Here is a 17,248-nt window from a genome sequence, read left to right as displayed (position 1 = left end):
GCGCCTCTGTCTCTGAGGCCCACCACTCCAGGGCAGTCCCTCCTCAACCAGAGTCTCCTGGAGCCCAAAGAGGAGCTTCCCCAGGAACCTGTCCCCCAGAGCCCCCTGCTCCTGCCCCTTACCTGTACTAGGCTGGATGGAGAATGTCCCTTTCTCATTCCCACTGAGAATGCTGTATGTGATGGGTCCGCTTGAGCCCCCAGCATGGACAGCCTTGGGGGAGACAACGGGAGTCCCTAAAGAGAGGAGGGCATTGGTTGAAGTGTGAGCACTAGACTGAGGTAGTTTGGGGAGGATTTTCAGTGAGCAACCCCAGCCCATCCAGGGATACAAAGCTGGGAGACATGGTTAGGGACCCACCTGGGGGCGCATTCTCACGGAGCATGGCTTCACTATTGGCCCGGGGAAAGCGGGGTCCATGCTCAGACTCCCCTTGCAGCCCAACAATGACCACACCAGTGGCAGAGCGAGCTGGACGGCCAAGGTCAGTTGCCACAATGAAGAGGACACGATCTCGGGGGCTCAGAGATACAGGGGAGCGGGACACACGGATTTCACCAGTGTAAGAGTCCACGGTGGTGCCAGGAGGTGGTGTGCCTGCCAGCCGGTACAGGATGGAGGCATTGGCACCAGCGTCACGGTCTTCAGCTCGCAGAGTGGCCAGAGGCAGAGTTGGAGGGCTGAGGACAGGGCCTGGGCGGGGCAGGCGCAGCCTCAGGGGACTGGTGGGGAAGGTGGGCGCGTGGTCATTGACATCACGCACTGTGATTGTGACGGGCACCGTGGTGCTTAGGGGCCCAGCAGCTGCACTGTCCACTGCATTCACTGTAAAGGCATAGCTGGGACACTGCTCTCTGTCAAGGGTGGCGGCTGTGCGCAATTCCCCAGAGCTGGGCTCTAGCAGGAAGGCTCCTGCTGCACCTGTACCCAGGTAGTAGGTCACACGGCCATTGGCCCCAGCATCAGGATCATGAGCCTGCAGCTGCAGCAGCAGGGTCCCTGCAGGTGCATCCTCAGGCACCTCCACAGAGTAGGAGGGCACAGGGAAGGCTGGGGCGTGGTCATTGGCATCCAGCACTGTCACTGTCACAAGCAGCGTAGCGCTGAGAGCTGGCTGGCCTCCATCCCGGGCTTCTATCTGCAGCTGGAACGCTGGCTCCATCTCCCGGTCTAGTGGCCTCATGGTGCCAAACTCCCCAGAAGCTAGGTCCAGGACAAAGGCTCCTGAGGGGTCCCCATCTGCAGAGAAGGGCATGCACACAGAAACATACATATGTCAGCCCATGGGAGAGGGGGTGATTTACAGGCCATGGAAAAGAAAGGGAGAGAGAGGGAGAGAGAGAGGGAGAAGAGCGGGGGAGGGAAAGTAAATAAAGGCAGAGAAAGAGAAACACAGAAGGTAAAGAAAGAGGCTATTAAATAGTTTTTCTCAAAGTGTGGTCTGGGGGCCCCAAGGATCCTCCTGAGACCCTTTTGGGAGTACATAAGGTCAGAACTATTTTCACAGCAATACTAAGACATTATATGACTTTTTCATTCTCATCAACTCACAAATGCAGAGTGGAGTCCAGATGCTACACGACATGTGATGATGTCATAACTTGGATGGTTAATGGAATGTGTGCTTATGTAATGTTGTGATTTCCAGAATATTCTAGGTAGAAATTTTAAAGCATAAACGTATTTTAATAGATTCACTCAACTTTTGTTAGCTTGTGTTCAGTCATACCTGCTTTAATCTTTGCAACCTCATTATTGTCCAACAAAATGGACAGTAAATCTCCTTAGGCCTATGCAGAAACACAGCAAGTGGTATGCTTCATCGGCTTGTTTTGGAATATTTTAAAATGTTCTCAGTTTTAATACCAAATGCGGTAAATAATGATATGTGTTTATTATATATTTTATATGTTCAATTATTATATCATATTTTATTACATAAATAAATGCTGATATCATATAACCCAAAGTTCTTTACAGTTCTTAAAAATTAAGATATAAGGGCTCCTCCGTCCTACACTGTTGGTGGGAATGTAAACTGGTACAGCCACTATGCAGAACAGTATCGAGGCTCCTTTAAAAACTAAAAATAGAGATACCACACGATCCTTCAATCCTATTCCTGGGCACATATCTGGAGAAAAATATGGTCCAAAAGGATCACGCATCCCTCAATGTTCACTGCAGCACTGTTTACAGTAGCCAAGGCATGGAAGCAACCTAAATTTTCATCCACAGATGAATGGGTAAAGAAGATGTGGTACGTATATACAATAGAATATTATTCAGCCATTAAAAATGAAATAATGCCATTTGCAGCAACACGGATGGATCGAGAGGTTGTCATACTGAGTGAAGAAAGTCAGACAGGGAAGAGAAATACGTATCACTTATATGTGGAACCTAAAAAGAAATGATGCAAATTAATTTATTTACAAAACAGAAACAGACTCACAGACTTAGAGACCTTAGAAGGGAAGGGTGGGGAGAGGGGATGGTTAGGGAGTTTGCAATTGACAAGTATACGCTACTGTATTTAAAATGGATAACCAACAAGGACCAACTGTACAGCCCAAGGAACTCTACTCAACACTATGTAATAACCTAAATGGGAAAGGAATTTGAAAAAGAACAGATTACATGTATATGACAACTGAGTCACTTTGCTCTACACCTGAAACTATCACAACATTGTTAATCAACTGTTGAGTTCAGTTCAGTTCAGTCACTCAGTCGTGTCTGACTCTTTGCGACCCCATGAATCACAGCACGCCAGGCCTCCCTGTCCATCACCAACTCCCGGAGTTCACTCAAACTCATGTCCATAGAACTGTACTCCAATATAAAATAAAAAGTTAAAAAAATAATGTTAAGGTTCCTGAGATGAAAAGGTTTGCGAACAACTACTCTATAGGGAGAGACAATCAAGAAAGAAAAGATACAGGAAGGTAAAAAGAGACAAAGAGGGAGATCAAGTACTGGAGGGGCATAGAAAGAGATGCTTGGAGACCCAGAAACCTAAAGAGAAGGAAAAGGGGACCCAGGCCAACAAGAAGTAGCCCTGGGCAAGTAGGTACAGGAAGGTTCTCACCCAGGATGCGGTACTGCAGCTGCCCGTTGGCTCCCACATCTGGGTCAGAGGCCCGCAGCGTGGTAAGGGTCTGGGGGTCCTGGCCCTCGGGCACCTCCAGGGAGAGATGGGCACTCCCAAAGGTTGGGGCATGGTCATTCTCATCCTCCACAGCCACTCGCACTGTGACATGGGTCAACAGTGGAGGTGAGCCCCCGTCCCGGGCATACACTGTTGGGAAGCAAAGTCAATGAGATTTATCCTGCTCCCATGGAGCAATCCACACCACATGTGTTCACCAGGTACACACAAAAATCAGAATATGTCCACCTTTTCACACCCCACAAGCACACAGGCACGCATACATATATGTGGTGGTGTAACAGGAAAGGCACTAAATGAGGTAACGAGATCTGGGTTCAAGTCCCAGCTCTGCCACTTCCAAGCTGTGTTAGCCTGAGCTAACCTCTTTGGTACTCAGTATCCATGGACGCCTCTGTTAAATGGCTACAGTGTACTCTAAGGGAATCCCAGAAGGCACAGCTGCAACATGTATTTGACAGTTAGTGTAACCACAGTGGTGACAGCCTAGAAGTCCTTCACCTTGTACTCTGACAAACTCCCCCAAAGAATTAAAAATACAAGCTGTGCTGTAAGAGGTAGAGGTTTCTTGAAGGTACTTTGGGGGTCGTGCCAATGTAACACTGGTGTCTATGCCACTTCAGGCTTTGGGGAACCTGTCAGTGTATACCTGTCAGGTTGATCTCCTCCTGCTCCTCCCGATCCAGGGCCCGAAGAGTGGTAAGGACCCCAGTGTCTGGGTCCAGGGAGAAGTTTTCGCCAGAGATGCCTCCATAAGTCACTTGCCCGTTGGCTCCTGAGGAGCGCCAGCGTGGGGTAAGATCACAGGGTGAATATACCCTTTCTTGACCCAGTCTCTCCCTTTTCCAACTCATTCCCCCACGCTTACCCAGATCGGGGTCGGTTGCATGCAGAGTGAGCAGAGATGTTCCAGGCGGGCTGTTCTCCCGCAAGAGGACGCTGTACTCCTGCTGTTGGAAAGCGGGTGCCTCGTCGTTGACATCGGCGACACTGACGGTCAGAAGCTGCGTGGCCGAGCGCGGTGGGGAGCCGTGGTCGGCGGCCACCACAGTCAGCACGTACTCGGCTCGCTGTTCGCGGTCCAGAGACCGCACCACGGACAGCGCTCCTGGGTGAGCGGTAGGGCAGGTTGGAAGGAAACGCTCGCTCAGTATTAGCATCCTCCTCATCCCCGTCCCTCCCAGCGGTCCAACTCACCGGTGCTGGGGTGTAGCCGGAAACAGCCGTCCGCGCCAGCTGCCAGGCGATAGGACACCCGTGCGGCTTCGCCCAGGTCGGGGTCCCGGGCTACCACGTGCAGCGCCGTGGGCCCGGGCGGCTGATCCTCAGGGAGGCGCACACGCGAGGGCGAAGCAAAGACTGGAGCGTTGTCATTCTCATCCGTGACAAACACGCGTGCGGAAACGCGTGCTGTGCGGCGGCGGCTGGCGTTGGCGGGCCGGTCAGTGGCTTCCACGAGCAGCAGCAGAGCGGGAGTGCTCTCCCGATCCAGGCCTCGCGGGGCGCTGAGCGCCCCGGTGCGCGCGTCCAGGCGAAGCGCGGGCGCAGGCGGCTCCTGGCGCAGCAGGCGGTAGCGCACATCGCTGTTGGGGCCTGGGCCGTCGGCGTCCGACGCGCGGAAAGTGTACAAGGTCGCGCCCGGCTCGGGGTTCTCCGGGAGCGCCAGCGCCAGCGGGTCGCGCGCGAAGGCCGGCGCATGCTCGTTCTCGTCCTGCACGCGCACCTGCACTCGCAGCAGCCGCGCGCCCGCGCCGCCCGGGCCCTCGGCGCGCACCGTGAGCGCGCGCCAAGCTGGACCCGCCTCGAAGTCCAGGGGACGCGCCAGGTACAAGCATCCCGAGGTCGCGTCCAGCGCAAAGGTACCCTCTGGGTCGGCGCCGCCCACCAGTGTGTAGGTAAGGGCGCCCACCCCCGCCTGCTCCGGCGGCGCCACGGAGCCCAACAGGGAGCCAGGCCGGAGCCCCTCGGCTGCTGTCACGGTCAGCACGACAGGCACAGGCACCACCGGGTCTGGCTCTGAGGGTTCCAGTGGAGGCTCAGCCGAGCGAGTGGAGGGAAGCACCTGTTGTGGACACGGGAAGGAGGACGGAATCAGGGGTACCCAGTAAAAGGGAATCTGGGCTGGCTTGCTGAGTAGCAGGAGGGACGGTCAAAGTAGCCTGTCTAGAGGAGAGGGTACAAGGGCTTAGGAAGATGTCACTCTGGGAGGGGGTGCCCACGTTGGTGGCCAAGGAGACCTGGACAGATTGGAGGAAGGGCAGCCATACCTGCACCAGCAGCTGGAGGCTGGAGCTCCGAGGGGGGCTGCCTTGGTCATGAGCGCTCAGTGTCAGCACGTAGTGTGGCCGCTCTGCTCGGATCAGGGGTGCTGCGGTGAGCAGCTCTCCCGAGTGAGGGTGCAGAGAGAAGAGCTCTGAGCCAGGACCTGGGGACGGGCAGAGCAAGGGTGAGGACTTCCATTCCAGAGCTGGGCATGTCATGAGGACAGGCCATCCACCACCAACTCCCTTCTCTGCACTCCCCATATACCAGTTAGCATGTACAGGATGGTTCCATTCTCCCCCTCATCTGGATCCTTGGCCTGCAGAGTTGTCACCAATGTTCCTGGAGGCACACCATCTGGTATCTGTGGGAACACATGACTCATCTACAGTTGTCTCCCTCCGTTCTTGAGACAACCCAGGATACGTTCCCCTAACCTCTGTGCAGACAGAGCCCCCTTTCTACTCTCACACCTGTTCCAAGATGCAGTTTCTTTTACCTACTTCTAGAGTTCTAAGCAGAGAAGGCAATGGCAAGCCACTCCAGTACTATTGCCTAGAAAATCCCATGGATGGAGGAGCCTGGTAGGCTGCAGTCCGTGGGGTCGCTAAGCGTCGGACACGACTGAGCGACTTCACTTTCACACATTGGAGAAGGAAATGGCAACTCACTCCAGTGTTCTTGCCTGGAGAATCCCAGGGATGGGGGAGCTTAGTGGGCTTCCGTCTATGGGGTCACACAGAGTTGGACACGACTGAAGTGACTTAGCAGCAGCAGCAGCAGAGTTCTAAGCGTCGGACATGACTGAGCGACTTCACTTTCACTTTTCACTTTCACCCATTGGAGAAGGAAATGGCAACCCACTCCAGTGTTCTTGCCTGGAGAATCCCAGGGATGGGGGAGCCTGGTGGGCTGCCGTCTATGGGGTCGCACAGAATCGGACACGACTGAAGCGACTTAGAGGCAGCAGCAGCAGCAGAGTTCTAAGCGGACACCCACATATTCTCTTACTTCTTCAAGGCAGGGCCCAGCACCTTCACATACCTGTATGGGGAGGCCTCCACCAGCAGCCCCTGAGGCCTGCAGGAAGGTGGGGCTGTTGTCATTGAGGTCAAGCACTGCGATGTGCACGGTGCCTGTGGTGCTGCGGGCTGGGCTCCCCGCATCCTGAACCTGCACCAGAAGCTGGTAGCTGCTCTGCCGCTCGCGGTCCAGAGTCTGGAGTGTCGTCACCTCTCCTGCAAGTGCAGGATAGACAGAGACCATGTATGGGGTAGCCAGAGATGAAGAGCCTGGGGTCTGTGAGAGGCTGGGGTTGGGGGAGTGTGGAAAGGAATGCCCGGGGAAAACTCCGGGCTCAGTCCTGCTCCCCACAACCAGGCTCCAGGGATCGTGTCTGAGTATTCACCACTCTGAGGATGAGGCTATGGGATCTCAGATTTTGGGTCCCAGTGCTCACCAGTCTGGGGGTGGATGCGGAAGGCCTTGCTGTCTTCTGACAGCTGTCGCAGGCTGTAGGTCAGACGTCCGTTGAGTCCTGAGTCTCGGTCAGTGGCAAAGACCCGCCCCACACTTGTCCCTGGGGGCTGGTTCTCAGTCACAGCCAGGAAGGTGGGCTCCTCAGACAAGCGGGGACTGTGGTCATTCTGGTTGAGGATGCTGACCCTCACGGTGGCCGTGGCTGTCTGCTGCCCCAACTCAGCTTTGGATCCAGACACTGCCATTACTTTCAGTGTGTACAACTCCTGGGCCTCATGGTCCAGTGCTGCCCGCACCCACAGCCATCCACTTTGTGGTTCCAGGCCAAAGGGGCTACCTGGCCCATCTGCTGCAAGGTGGTAGGTGACAGGGCCCCCATCTGGTGCTCGAGCCTGCACTTGCAGGACTTGAGTTCCAGGGGTGGTACCTGAGGGCAGGTCTACACGGTAGGTAGAGCTGTCGAAGTGGGGAGCCAGCCCACGGGTCCCCAAGTCCTGTACCACCACCCGCAGTCGAAAGTGGCTGGTGCGAGGTGGGGAGCCTCCATCCCGGGCTTCCAGCTCCAGTTCATGGGCTGGCCCCCCTGGAGGCCCCAGAGGTCCCATAAGCCGTATGTGGCCTGTGGTGGGGTCTACAGTGAAGACCCCACCACCGCCAGCAAGCAGGGTAAATGTGACTCGACTGTTAACACCCGAGTCGGAGTCCAGAGCCCGAAGTGTATAGATGAGGGTCCCTGGGGCAGTGCTTGATGGTAGCAGCACTGTGTCTTCAGGCGCAGGGAAGGCAGGGGAGTTGTCGTTCACGTCTTCCAGCAGCACGCGCACCCGAGCTACAGTGAAAGCCGGCGGCACTCCACTGCCTGCCCGCACCTCCAGCTCCAGCACTGGTCCCAGCAGCTCCCGGTCCAGAGGGCGAAGCGTCTGTAACAGCCCAGTGGCCCCATCTAGGGAGAAGAGTCCTCGGGGATCCCCCCCCGACAGGGCAAGGGTCACAGGCCCCAAGCGACCTAGGGAAGAGAGAGCAGTCAGAAAAGAGATGAGGACACCTTCTAAGTTGGAGCCCAGACTCTGATCCCCAAAAGGGCTAGGTAGTGTCCACATCTGGGCCTTTCAAAGTATTAGGGGAGAGGCAGGTGTTGCCAGAGAAGCTGGGTGGCACTAGGGTGATATTCATGTACCTGGGGATGAAGCAGAGTGCCTGCACCACACCCAAGGAGGTGGCGGGGACTAGAACCAGAGTGTTTTGTATTGGGACTGTCAGTGGTGTGATACCCGAGGGTTACACTGGGGTGTCTGGGTACGGCACCACGTGGATATGATGATAAGGGATACCTGGTGGATTGTGTGCCTGGACTATGCCCACACTGGTGCCTGGTGCCACATCCTCTGGCACAGAAAAGACATACTGAAGCTGCTCAAATACTGGTGGTACAGGAGTTCCAGGCACAATGCTGATGTTGACTCGGGCACTGGGCTCTGCCTGCAGGCCACCTCCATCCCGAGCCCCGATCTCCAGCTGCACCATGGAACTGGCCCGTCTGGCCAAGGGCCAGGCTACCGTCAATAGCCCTGGAGGAGGGACAGAAGTGGAGATGCATAAGGAAACAGAATAGCATTGCAAGGGTTGGGGTTGAGGGCAGGTGGGGAGGCAAGCCCTGGGAATGGGAGGATCCTCACCTGAGTGCTCGTCCAAGGCAAAGAGCGGGGGACTGTTGCCAGCCAGGATGTGGTAGGAGAGTCGCCCATGGGGTCCCTGATCAGGGTCATGGGCACGTACCCTCAGCACAGCTGTGCCTTGTGCACTCTGGGCGCTCAGACTGGCAGCATACTCCCGTGGATAAAACTGAGGTGGGTTGTCATTCTCGTCTGACACAAACACCTTCACATATACAATAGACTTGAGGCCTCCCTAGTGAGACATGCAGCCATTAAGCCAGGTGGGTCTTGATTGGCCCTGCTGAGTGCCCTCCCCCCAACCTGCCCACAGTCTACCCACTCACCCCATCCACAGCTGTCACTGTGAAGTCAAAGCTTGAGGGCCCCTGATCGCGGTCCAGGGTCCGGGTCGTGCACACGTCGCCACTGTGGGCATCGATGCGGAACGGGGGAGACCCTGAGGTCCCAAGTCCGGCACCCAAGGAATAGGAGAGGAGGCCAAATGGGCCACTGTCTGCATCTGTGGCTGTCACCTGGGGAGAGGCTGGGGTGAGTAATGCCCCATCTTTTTGGCCAGAAAAGCCATAGTTAAGTAGTAGTTAGAAGGAGCAGACCCTTGGTCAGTTGGTGCCCAGTCTTCGGATGGTGGATACACAGAAGGGACTAGTAGGTCACGGGCTAAACTCTAAGCCCAGCTTAAATCTCACCACTTGTGTTAGGTTCCTATGAGCCTCTGATCACATTTTTGTCAACTGATCGATATATAACTTTGTTTTATGTGTGTTTCTGTTTAAAAGAACCTTATTTAATATATTTTGTGGGTTGACTAACACTGAACTCAGGGCCAATGGCACAATTCATATCTAAGTGAAACTGACGTGTATTTTCTCTATAAGGCACAGCACAACCCTCTTGCTTTTAAGAACACAGAAAGCACTTCAGCACTACAGTTGGGGACCATTTTAAACAGCAAAATCACCAAACAGAAAGCACAAAAATGTGAAAAATGTGGCACCAAATAGACCACGAGAAGGACCCTTGTTTACAGCATAAGAGCTGAAACACGAAGGCAGGGCATTGCCTTGTTTGACCTCAGCCGGAATGTGCTCAACGAGACTTGAATTTTCCATCCTTCTGCACATGTCCGGGAATGACAGTGAAATCTCCATGAGTGTGGATTCAAGGATTACAAAGAAATTTTAGACAGCTGGCGAATTCACAAATACAGGATCTGCAGATGGATGAGGACCAACTGTATTTAAAAGGAAAGTGCTAAGGGCTGTGACAGCAAGTTTCAGGTGGGTGACAGCAAGTTAATAACCATTACCAAGTCCACTCCAAGCAGAGAACTGGCTGACCTATGGAGTTATGGCCTGCTCTTTACTGAGTTTGGTCATTAAGTGGGTTCTGATTGATCGCTGGGCTGCTGAGGGTCTGCTCTATGCATTTATGGATGTGGCTTATGCACCCTTCATCTCTGGAGCCAATCTCATTGGAAATGAGAGACAGAGAACTGTAGGTCTATAGGGCAATATTGAAGTCATTAAGTTCTCAAACATCTCCCAGACTGGCTCAGGTAGGGTTTATGATTGGACACCAAAGTCAGGAGCCTCTGAACATTTCAGAGTCAGATCAGCAGGAAACGCCATTCCAAAGCTTCAGAGCTTAAGACAGGGCCAGGCGCACAGTAGGTACTCTATGTAAATTTGTTCATTGAGTAAACAGACATTTGGATTGCCCTGCCTTACAACAAAAACTTCTTTCAAAGCAAGTTTTATAAATTGGGTGCACATTAGGCCCTCAACGGTAGGTTAGCTGGTGCAGACTGCTGTAGCTGTGACAAAGTACTCTTTGTGGCTATGAGGGCCTCAGGGTCATGATATGCTATGAAAAGGAAGCTGGAGAGTTCCCCTTTCTTAGCCAGAAAATGTTGCTCAGACAGAAGCCGAGCCAAGGACTTCTGATTGTTGCCCAGGCCCTTGACAGAAGTGATTTGTGCCATTGTTTACCCTCCCAAGAGACACTAAGACCTTGCCATGCTGAGCCCTGGAAGCAGCTCCTGCTCCAACTCTTTACTGTGGCCATGGGCCCGGATATCCCAGGAGACAAACTTCCCCCCGCATCCATCTGGTGGTCAGCAGCACAGCTGCGGCACCATCTCCAGAAGCTGTTAAAGACCTCTGCCCTCTGACTCACTGCAGGAAGAAAGCAATCAATAGTGGTCAAGGAGGCTGTCAGGAAGTGACCCCAAAAGGCACAGGGGCCAGTGACTGGAAATGACCAAGGCAGAAGTGAGTTTTCTGGCCTGTGCAGCCCCTGCTCAGAGGTTTCACTGCACAGGCACAGCCTCCATTGTCAGCAGGCTCTCAGCCCCTCTTCACAGTCCAACCTTGGTCAGCTCCCTCTCCAGCTCTGCCTGAAAGCTGTAACTAATCCCACCTCTCTCCTCTGGTTTCCATGCCCCCCACCCCCCACCCCAGCTCTCATCAAATGCATTAATGCAAGGAGGAAATAAAGACCTTCATGTGTGAACTCTCTAAAATTCCTACTGGACCACAAACTTACTGCATCTGCTCCATGCTGACTTCCTGTCTCTCCTGCTTCTCCTGTCACTGCTTCCCCACTGCCCAGCCTTCCTCCACCTCCCCTTACTCTGTCTGTTATACACTGTTGTTCCCTGGAAACTTTCCTCGGCGTCTTCTTCTACACACTCTCTGAGTGCCTTCTCTTCCACTGCTGTGGCTCTGATGACGATCTGTACTTTGACCCAGACCACTCCTCTGTGCTCCCAACTTGTACATCCAGATGCCTGCTCAACATCTCCAGTTGGATGTCCCACAGGCACCTTAAATCCAACCTGTCCTAAACTAAACTCATGATCACTCCAACCTCTCTCTAATGATTCTTCCATCTACGCAGCTGCTCAAGCCAGAAATCTGTTCTTCCCTTTTCCTCTGCCGACATATCAATCAACTGGGGACCAAGTAAATCCTCATTATCCTTCTTATTTGTCTATTCCTCTCCATTACCATTATCACTGTTCTGACTCAGGTCTGAGTCGTCTCTCCCCTGGGCTACTACAGTCCCCTTTTGATAGGGGTCTGACCCTCCAGTCTTGTCCTCTACACCAGGACTTCTCAACCTCCACGTGACTGACATTTTGGACCAAATATTTCTTTGTTGTGGTGCTGTCATGTGCATTTTAGAATGCTTGGCAGCATCTCTATCTACTAAATGGGCTTCCCAGTTGGCTCAGTGGTAAAGAATCTGCCTGTTAATGCAGGAGATGCAGGAGACATGGGTTTGATCCCTGAGTCAGAAAGGTCCCCTGGAGGAGGAAATGCAACCCACTCCAGTAATCTTGCCTAGAAAATCCCAGAAGAGCCGGCAGGCTGCAGTTCATGGGGTTTCAAAGAGTCAGACACAACTGAGCGACTGAGCTCGTATGCATGCTATCCACTAGGTATAGATCGATCCCACCAGTTGTGACGACCAAAAATGTCTCTAGATGTTGACAAATGTCCCCTCCAGAGGGCAAAATCACCAGCTGTTGTCAACCACTGCTCTGCACTAATAAAAGCATCTTTTGAGAGAATAAATATGATCAAATTATTCCTCTACTCAAAAAGCTTCAGTGTCCTCTAAAGAAAAATGCTCACACTCCTTGGCTTGGCTTCACTTCTCACTGTCTGGCCTCCTGCAGTCTCATCTCCCACTCTTCCATCTCACACCTTAAACTCCAGAGACACTGAGCCACTTGTAGGCCCTTGAACAAGTCAGACAGGTCAGGCTCTTACTCTTCTCTCTGCATGTCACCTCTGTATGGAACCCTTCCCTTATCTGGTTCCCTCGTCAGCTCCTGCTTATCCTTTGTCTCAGCTCAAAGGTCCTTTCCTTTGGGAAAACATTCAAACTTCTCATTTGTAACTTGTATACATCTCCATATGGAAGTTTCTTTTATCGCAGTAAAACAGTTTCTTTGCATATGAATCTCCCCTCTAAACTGTAAACTCCATGAATTAGGTGGAAGTAACTCAATCATTACTGTATTCTGTGTCACTAATGACAGATATTCAAATGAATATTGAATGAATCAAATATTAAGACTTCTTGCAAAGGTTATAAACACCCAGTGGTCATTCTCACCCCTGCTTCCCTATGATTACTACTAGTAAAAACCCCAGGAAACCACCTGGAGAGATGCCCTCTTGCTTCAGGCACTAGTGAGGAGGGAAGTTAGAAGCCACAGCCCATTGGTCTTGGGCCAAGAGGAGGAGTAAACACATGGGAGAGTGGGTGGAAGCTGGACAGCAGTAGGCAGGCAAGCACCCAGAGTCTGGAAAAATGGGAGGTCAGCCAGGCCCAGGCACTGGCCTGAAAGTCTAGGCAAACAGCAGCTCCTAGAAGATGCTCAGCGGTCTTCTGAGATATAAACATTTCCTCCTAAGAGACCTCCCTGCCTCCAGTCTCCTCTCCTGCATCCATAATTCTGTGGGAGAGCTACAGCAATCTTTCCAGAAGACATTTCAGATTTGCCTAGAACCTCTCGTTGGTTCCCCATGATTTTTAAAATAAAGTCAAAGCTGATGATCCGGTCCCTGTCCACTCTCTTGTCTCCCCATAACTCTCTCATAAGCAGAGTTGAGGCCAACCTGAACAATGCTGCCCATGAACACATATCATGATGTCCTGCAGCTTCTTCCGTGGGCTTGGAGTTCCTGTCCATACACCCCATATTATCCCCTTGGCAAAGTATCACTGCTTCTGCAAAGGTCTGCCTCTAGGCTTCCATAGCGCTTCATATGCCACCTGATACATCACTAGCTACTGGTGTATCTCCTTGTCTAGACTGTGACCTGCCTGGGAACAAGACTGTCTCCTTTCTTTGTTCTCAGGACCCAGCACAGCGCCAGGCCTACAGTGCTAAGTTAAGTTTTCAATGTATTACTTACCATTGATCTAATCTGTTTTCACCCTTAAAGCAAGTTAGCTTCCAAACAAACAAACAAACATAAAACATGAGATTTCCCTGGCGGTTCAGTGGTTAAGACTCCATGTTTCCACTGCATGGGACATGGGTTCAATTCCTGGTTGGGGAACTAAGAGCCCACGTGCCATGTGGCAAGCCAAATAAAACCCAACAACAACAACAAACAAAAAACCAAACAGAAACAATCTGTAGTGAGGAGGGAAGGATGAGGGAACAGGGTTTTTAGGGGAGTGAAACTGCTCTCTATGTGTTATACTGTATGTCATTATATATGTCCACTATACACATGCAATATACTTTTATCCAAACCCATAGAAGGTACAATACCAGGAGTGAACTCTAATGTAAGCTATGGACTTGAGTGATAATCATGGTTATGCAGATTCATCTGTTGCCGCAAATGTACCACTCTGGTGGGGGATGCTGACCGTGTGTGTCGGGGCAGGGGCATATGGAAAATCTACACCTTCCACTTAATAGTGCTATGAATCAAAAACTGCCTCCCAAACATAAAATCTTAAACAAAAACAAAACAATCTGATCTTGCCTTTTCTGGACCAAAGAAGTTCAGTGACCCTCTCTGTCTTCCAAGTAAAGTCCTAACCCCTCACAGCTTGGTGTCCAAGGACTTCTGCAATCTAGCTTTGGCCTGCCTTTCCAGTTGCATGCCTCCCCACCCATCTCCTCCAGGCTTGACTTGCAGGAAGTCTGTGGCTCCCTCAGCCTGTCCAGGGCTCCTGCCTCGTCCTCTGAGAGGTCTTCCTGGATATTGGAATCTCACTGAATACTTCCTGGAATTTCTCATCCCTGTGCCTGATCCCAAGTTGCATTAGGGCTCAGCTCCAAGGGCATGGATGGGTGTATCTGCCAGGACAGTCCAGCACTGGACTAGGGTTGGAGGGCTCTGTAAATGCTGGCATTGCCCCTGGGGAACAGGAGCCATGTGGGTGTGCAGAATCTCCATCTCTGCCCTGCAGAACAGCTTTGAAACCTTGAAGAGTCCCCTCTCACTTCCTCACACAACAAGACACATTTCTCTATATCCAATCTTAACTCTCTCAGTCCCAAGATCACCTAGCCCAGCTCCTGCACCTTGCTTCCTCATCTTCTCAGTAACCCTCACCCTCTGCACAGACTGTGCAGCTCACTGAATAAGACTGAACCCTCTGGCAAATGTCACCATCAACAGCTAGCACTTGCAAGGCTTGGTTCCTGCTCTGAGGTCTCCTATGACCCTCTGATCCACTCCCGCCCACAGCACCACTGTGCTGTGTGCTGGGGGGCTTACCCACCTGTAGGAAGCAGGTTCCCGGCTGAGTGCCCTCAGGCAGAGAGGCATTGTAGAAAGTCCTCTGGAACTGCGGCTCGTTATCATTCACATCTTGCAAGACCACGCTCACTGTGGCAGAGGAAGAGAGAGGGGGCAAGCCCCCATCCGTGGCCACCACGATTAGCTGTGGCTGAGGTTCCAACTCATAGTCCAGCAAAGCAGCTGTAGTGACAATGCCTGAGGTGGGGTCTATGGAGAACCAGCGGGTGTGGGCCCCTGGGGCCAGGCTGTAGGTGACCTGACCGTTGGTACCCTGGTCAGGATCCCGGGCCGTCACCCGCACCACGAAGCTGCCAGGGAGGGCAACCTCAGGCAGAGGCTCGGGTCGGTAGAGCTGGCGGTCAAAGGCAGGCGCATTGTCGTTGACATCAGTGACGTGTAGCACAAAGGCAGCCTCAGCCCGCAGTGGGGGTGAGCCTGAGTCCGTGGCGGTAACTCTCAAGTTGTAGGCGTCGCGCTCCTCCCGATCCAGCCGCCGAGCCACACACACCAGGTAGATGACGCTGTCCTGGGTGCTGAGCGCAAAGTGGCCCTCTCCACCCTCCAGGGACACGTTGACATGAGCAAAGTCACCATCATCTGGGTCTGACACAGAGATCCGAGCAACAAGCTGGCCCGGGGGGGCAGCCTCAGATACACGGGGGGAGCCATCTGCACTCAGGAAGATGACAGTCATGGAGGGCTGATTGTCATTGGCGTCTCGCACATGCACAGTCACAAAGGCCGAGCCTAGCTCAGGGTGAGCCCCTCCATCCCGAGCCTGCACCACCAGTTCGTGGACCCGACGTTGCTCAAAGTCCAGCGGCCGCTCCAGCCGCAGCAGCCCCGTGTGCGCATCAATGGAGAAGGGCCCGTCACCCTCGCTCTGCCTCCGGTTGATCTCGTAAGTTACAGCCCCATTGGCACCTGCATCGGCATCAGAGGCATACACCCGCAAGACAGGACTGCCAGGGGCCAGGCTCTCGGACACCGCAGCGTGGTAGCGGCTCTGATTAAAAGCTGGGGCGTGGTCATTGATGTCTAGCAGTGTCACGTCCAGCAGGGCCTGGGCCCTCCGAGGGGGTGAACCGCCGTCGTAGGCCTCCAGTTGCAGCATGTAGTGTGAGCGGTTCTCTCGGTCCAGCTCTCCGGCAACTACCAGCTCAGGCACTGGGGCCCCATCCGGACCAGGGCGTGTCTCCAGCCGGAAGGTCTCTCCAGCCCCATCACCAGACAGGGCATAGCCCTGGGTTCCCAGACGGCCGGCGTCGGCATCACGGGCAGGCTCCAGTGGGTAGCGGGTGCCAAGTGCTGTATGCTCAGGTATCTGCAGGACAGCCCGAGCCTGTGGGAAGGCCGGAGCGTGGTCATTGATGTCGGCCACTCGTACGGTAACTTCCACAGTGGCGCCGTCGGGGGTGACTGCAGTGAAGCGGTAGCGATCCCGCCGCTCGCGGTCCAAGACACGGGCTGTACGGACCACCCCACTGTGTTCGTCGATGGCCAGGTCCGTGCCCACCCCGCTGCCCTCCTGGGCAGAGATGAAGTACATGGGAGGTGCTGCTGTGCCCGCTGGAAGCCCTGCACTGATGTCCCCGATCAGCGTGCCCGCTGGCTGCTCCTCATCAATCTGCAGGTCCAAGCTCCCAGCCTGACCCCAGGCACCTGGCGCCCCCGCCCCCAGGAGCAGCAGCATCAGCAATGATAGCAGGGGGAGGGGCCTGGGGATCTGCATGCCCGGGCACGAAGGTGCAGTGCCCCTCTCCTTCTGCATGGCAGGGCCAGTCCAGCTGTGCCTTGGGATCCAGCTCCAGGCCAGGCTCCAGGAGCAGCTTGATCTCAGGTTTTGGATCAGGTCCAACTTGGACCCTGGCTCCAGCTCACGCTCTCTGACCTGGGAGAAAATCAGAAGGAAAAAAGTCATGATGGAGGAGGAATCAACAGTCCAGGGAGGCTAGGGTCCAGGCCACACCAGGACTGAAGTGTGTTCAGCCCCCTGCAGGGCCCTCATGCTGCCTCACAGCATCTTGGGCCCAGGAAGCGTCTCAGGATCCACTGCAGCCTTTAGCTGACAGGTCCTATCCATCCTGATTCCTGCCCCCTACCATCCCCCAGCAGACTGTTTTATTCCTATTGTTCAGGTCTGAATGCCTTCAGATTCCCTTCCTTCCATCTCTAGACTTAAACATGTGACCAGTTCTTTCCCATTTTTCTTCTCATTCAGGACTAATACCTCAATTACCATGTGCTTGGCAATATCATCTGAACCTCAACCTTTTCCTCTCTGCCAGTCTTCTATTAACATTTAAATATGCTGAAGTCTCTCCCTTCCTCTCTCTGTCTCCTTTCAGCCACTCCCCCCAAACACCCCCTTTGGCTCT

The 17,248-nt window shown here is 53.5% G+C and overlaps 1 protein-coding gene across 1 annotated transcript in view; it reads right to left on the bottom strand.

The window, feature by feature from the left end:
• The window catches only part of DCHS1 (dachsous cadherin-related 1), a 37,038-nt gene that overhangs the window by 5,441 nt on the left and 14,349 nt on the right, over positions 1–17,248 (bottom strand). The window contains exons 2-15 of the mRNA XM_055423483.2: positions 14,851–16,761; positions 8,913–9,101; positions 8,590–8,821; positions 8,245–8,481; positions 6,894–7,919; positions 6,479–6,672; positions 5,702–5,798; positions 5,440–5,597; positions 4,370–5,234; positions 4,041–4,280; positions 3,822–3,947; positions 3,092–3,301; positions 361–1,239; positions 123–236 (exon numbers count right to left, since the gene is read on the bottom strand). Of these exons, the coding sequence (XP_055279458.2) occupies positions 123–236; positions 361–1,239; positions 3,092–3,301; positions 3,822–3,947; positions 4,041–4,280; positions 4,370–5,234; positions 5,440–5,597; positions 5,702–5,798; positions 6,479–6,672; positions 6,894–7,919; positions 8,245–8,481; positions 8,590–8,821; positions 8,913–9,101; positions 14,851–16,641 (6,358 nt within the window). The 5' untranslated portion in view covers positions 16,642–16,761. The remainder of the gene's footprint in view (positions 1–122; positions 237–360; positions 1,240–3,091; positions 3,302–3,821; positions 3,948–4,040; positions 4,281–4,369; positions 5,235–5,439; positions 5,598–5,701; positions 5,799–6,478; positions 6,673–6,893; positions 7,920–8,244; positions 8,482–8,589; positions 8,822–8,912; positions 9,102–14,850; positions 16,762–17,248) is intronic.

This window comes from Moschus berezovskii, chromosome 14, assembly GCF_049115385.1.
Source record: "Moschus berezovskii isolate FMDL1 chromosome 14, NW_MosBer_1.0, whole genome shotgun sequence".
NCBI lineage: Eukaryota > Metazoa > Chordata > Mammalia > Artiodactyla > Moschidae > Moschus > Moschus berezovskii.
Note: the sequence above shows the minus strand (reverse complement) of the source record. Positions and strands in the feature narration are given on the sequence as shown.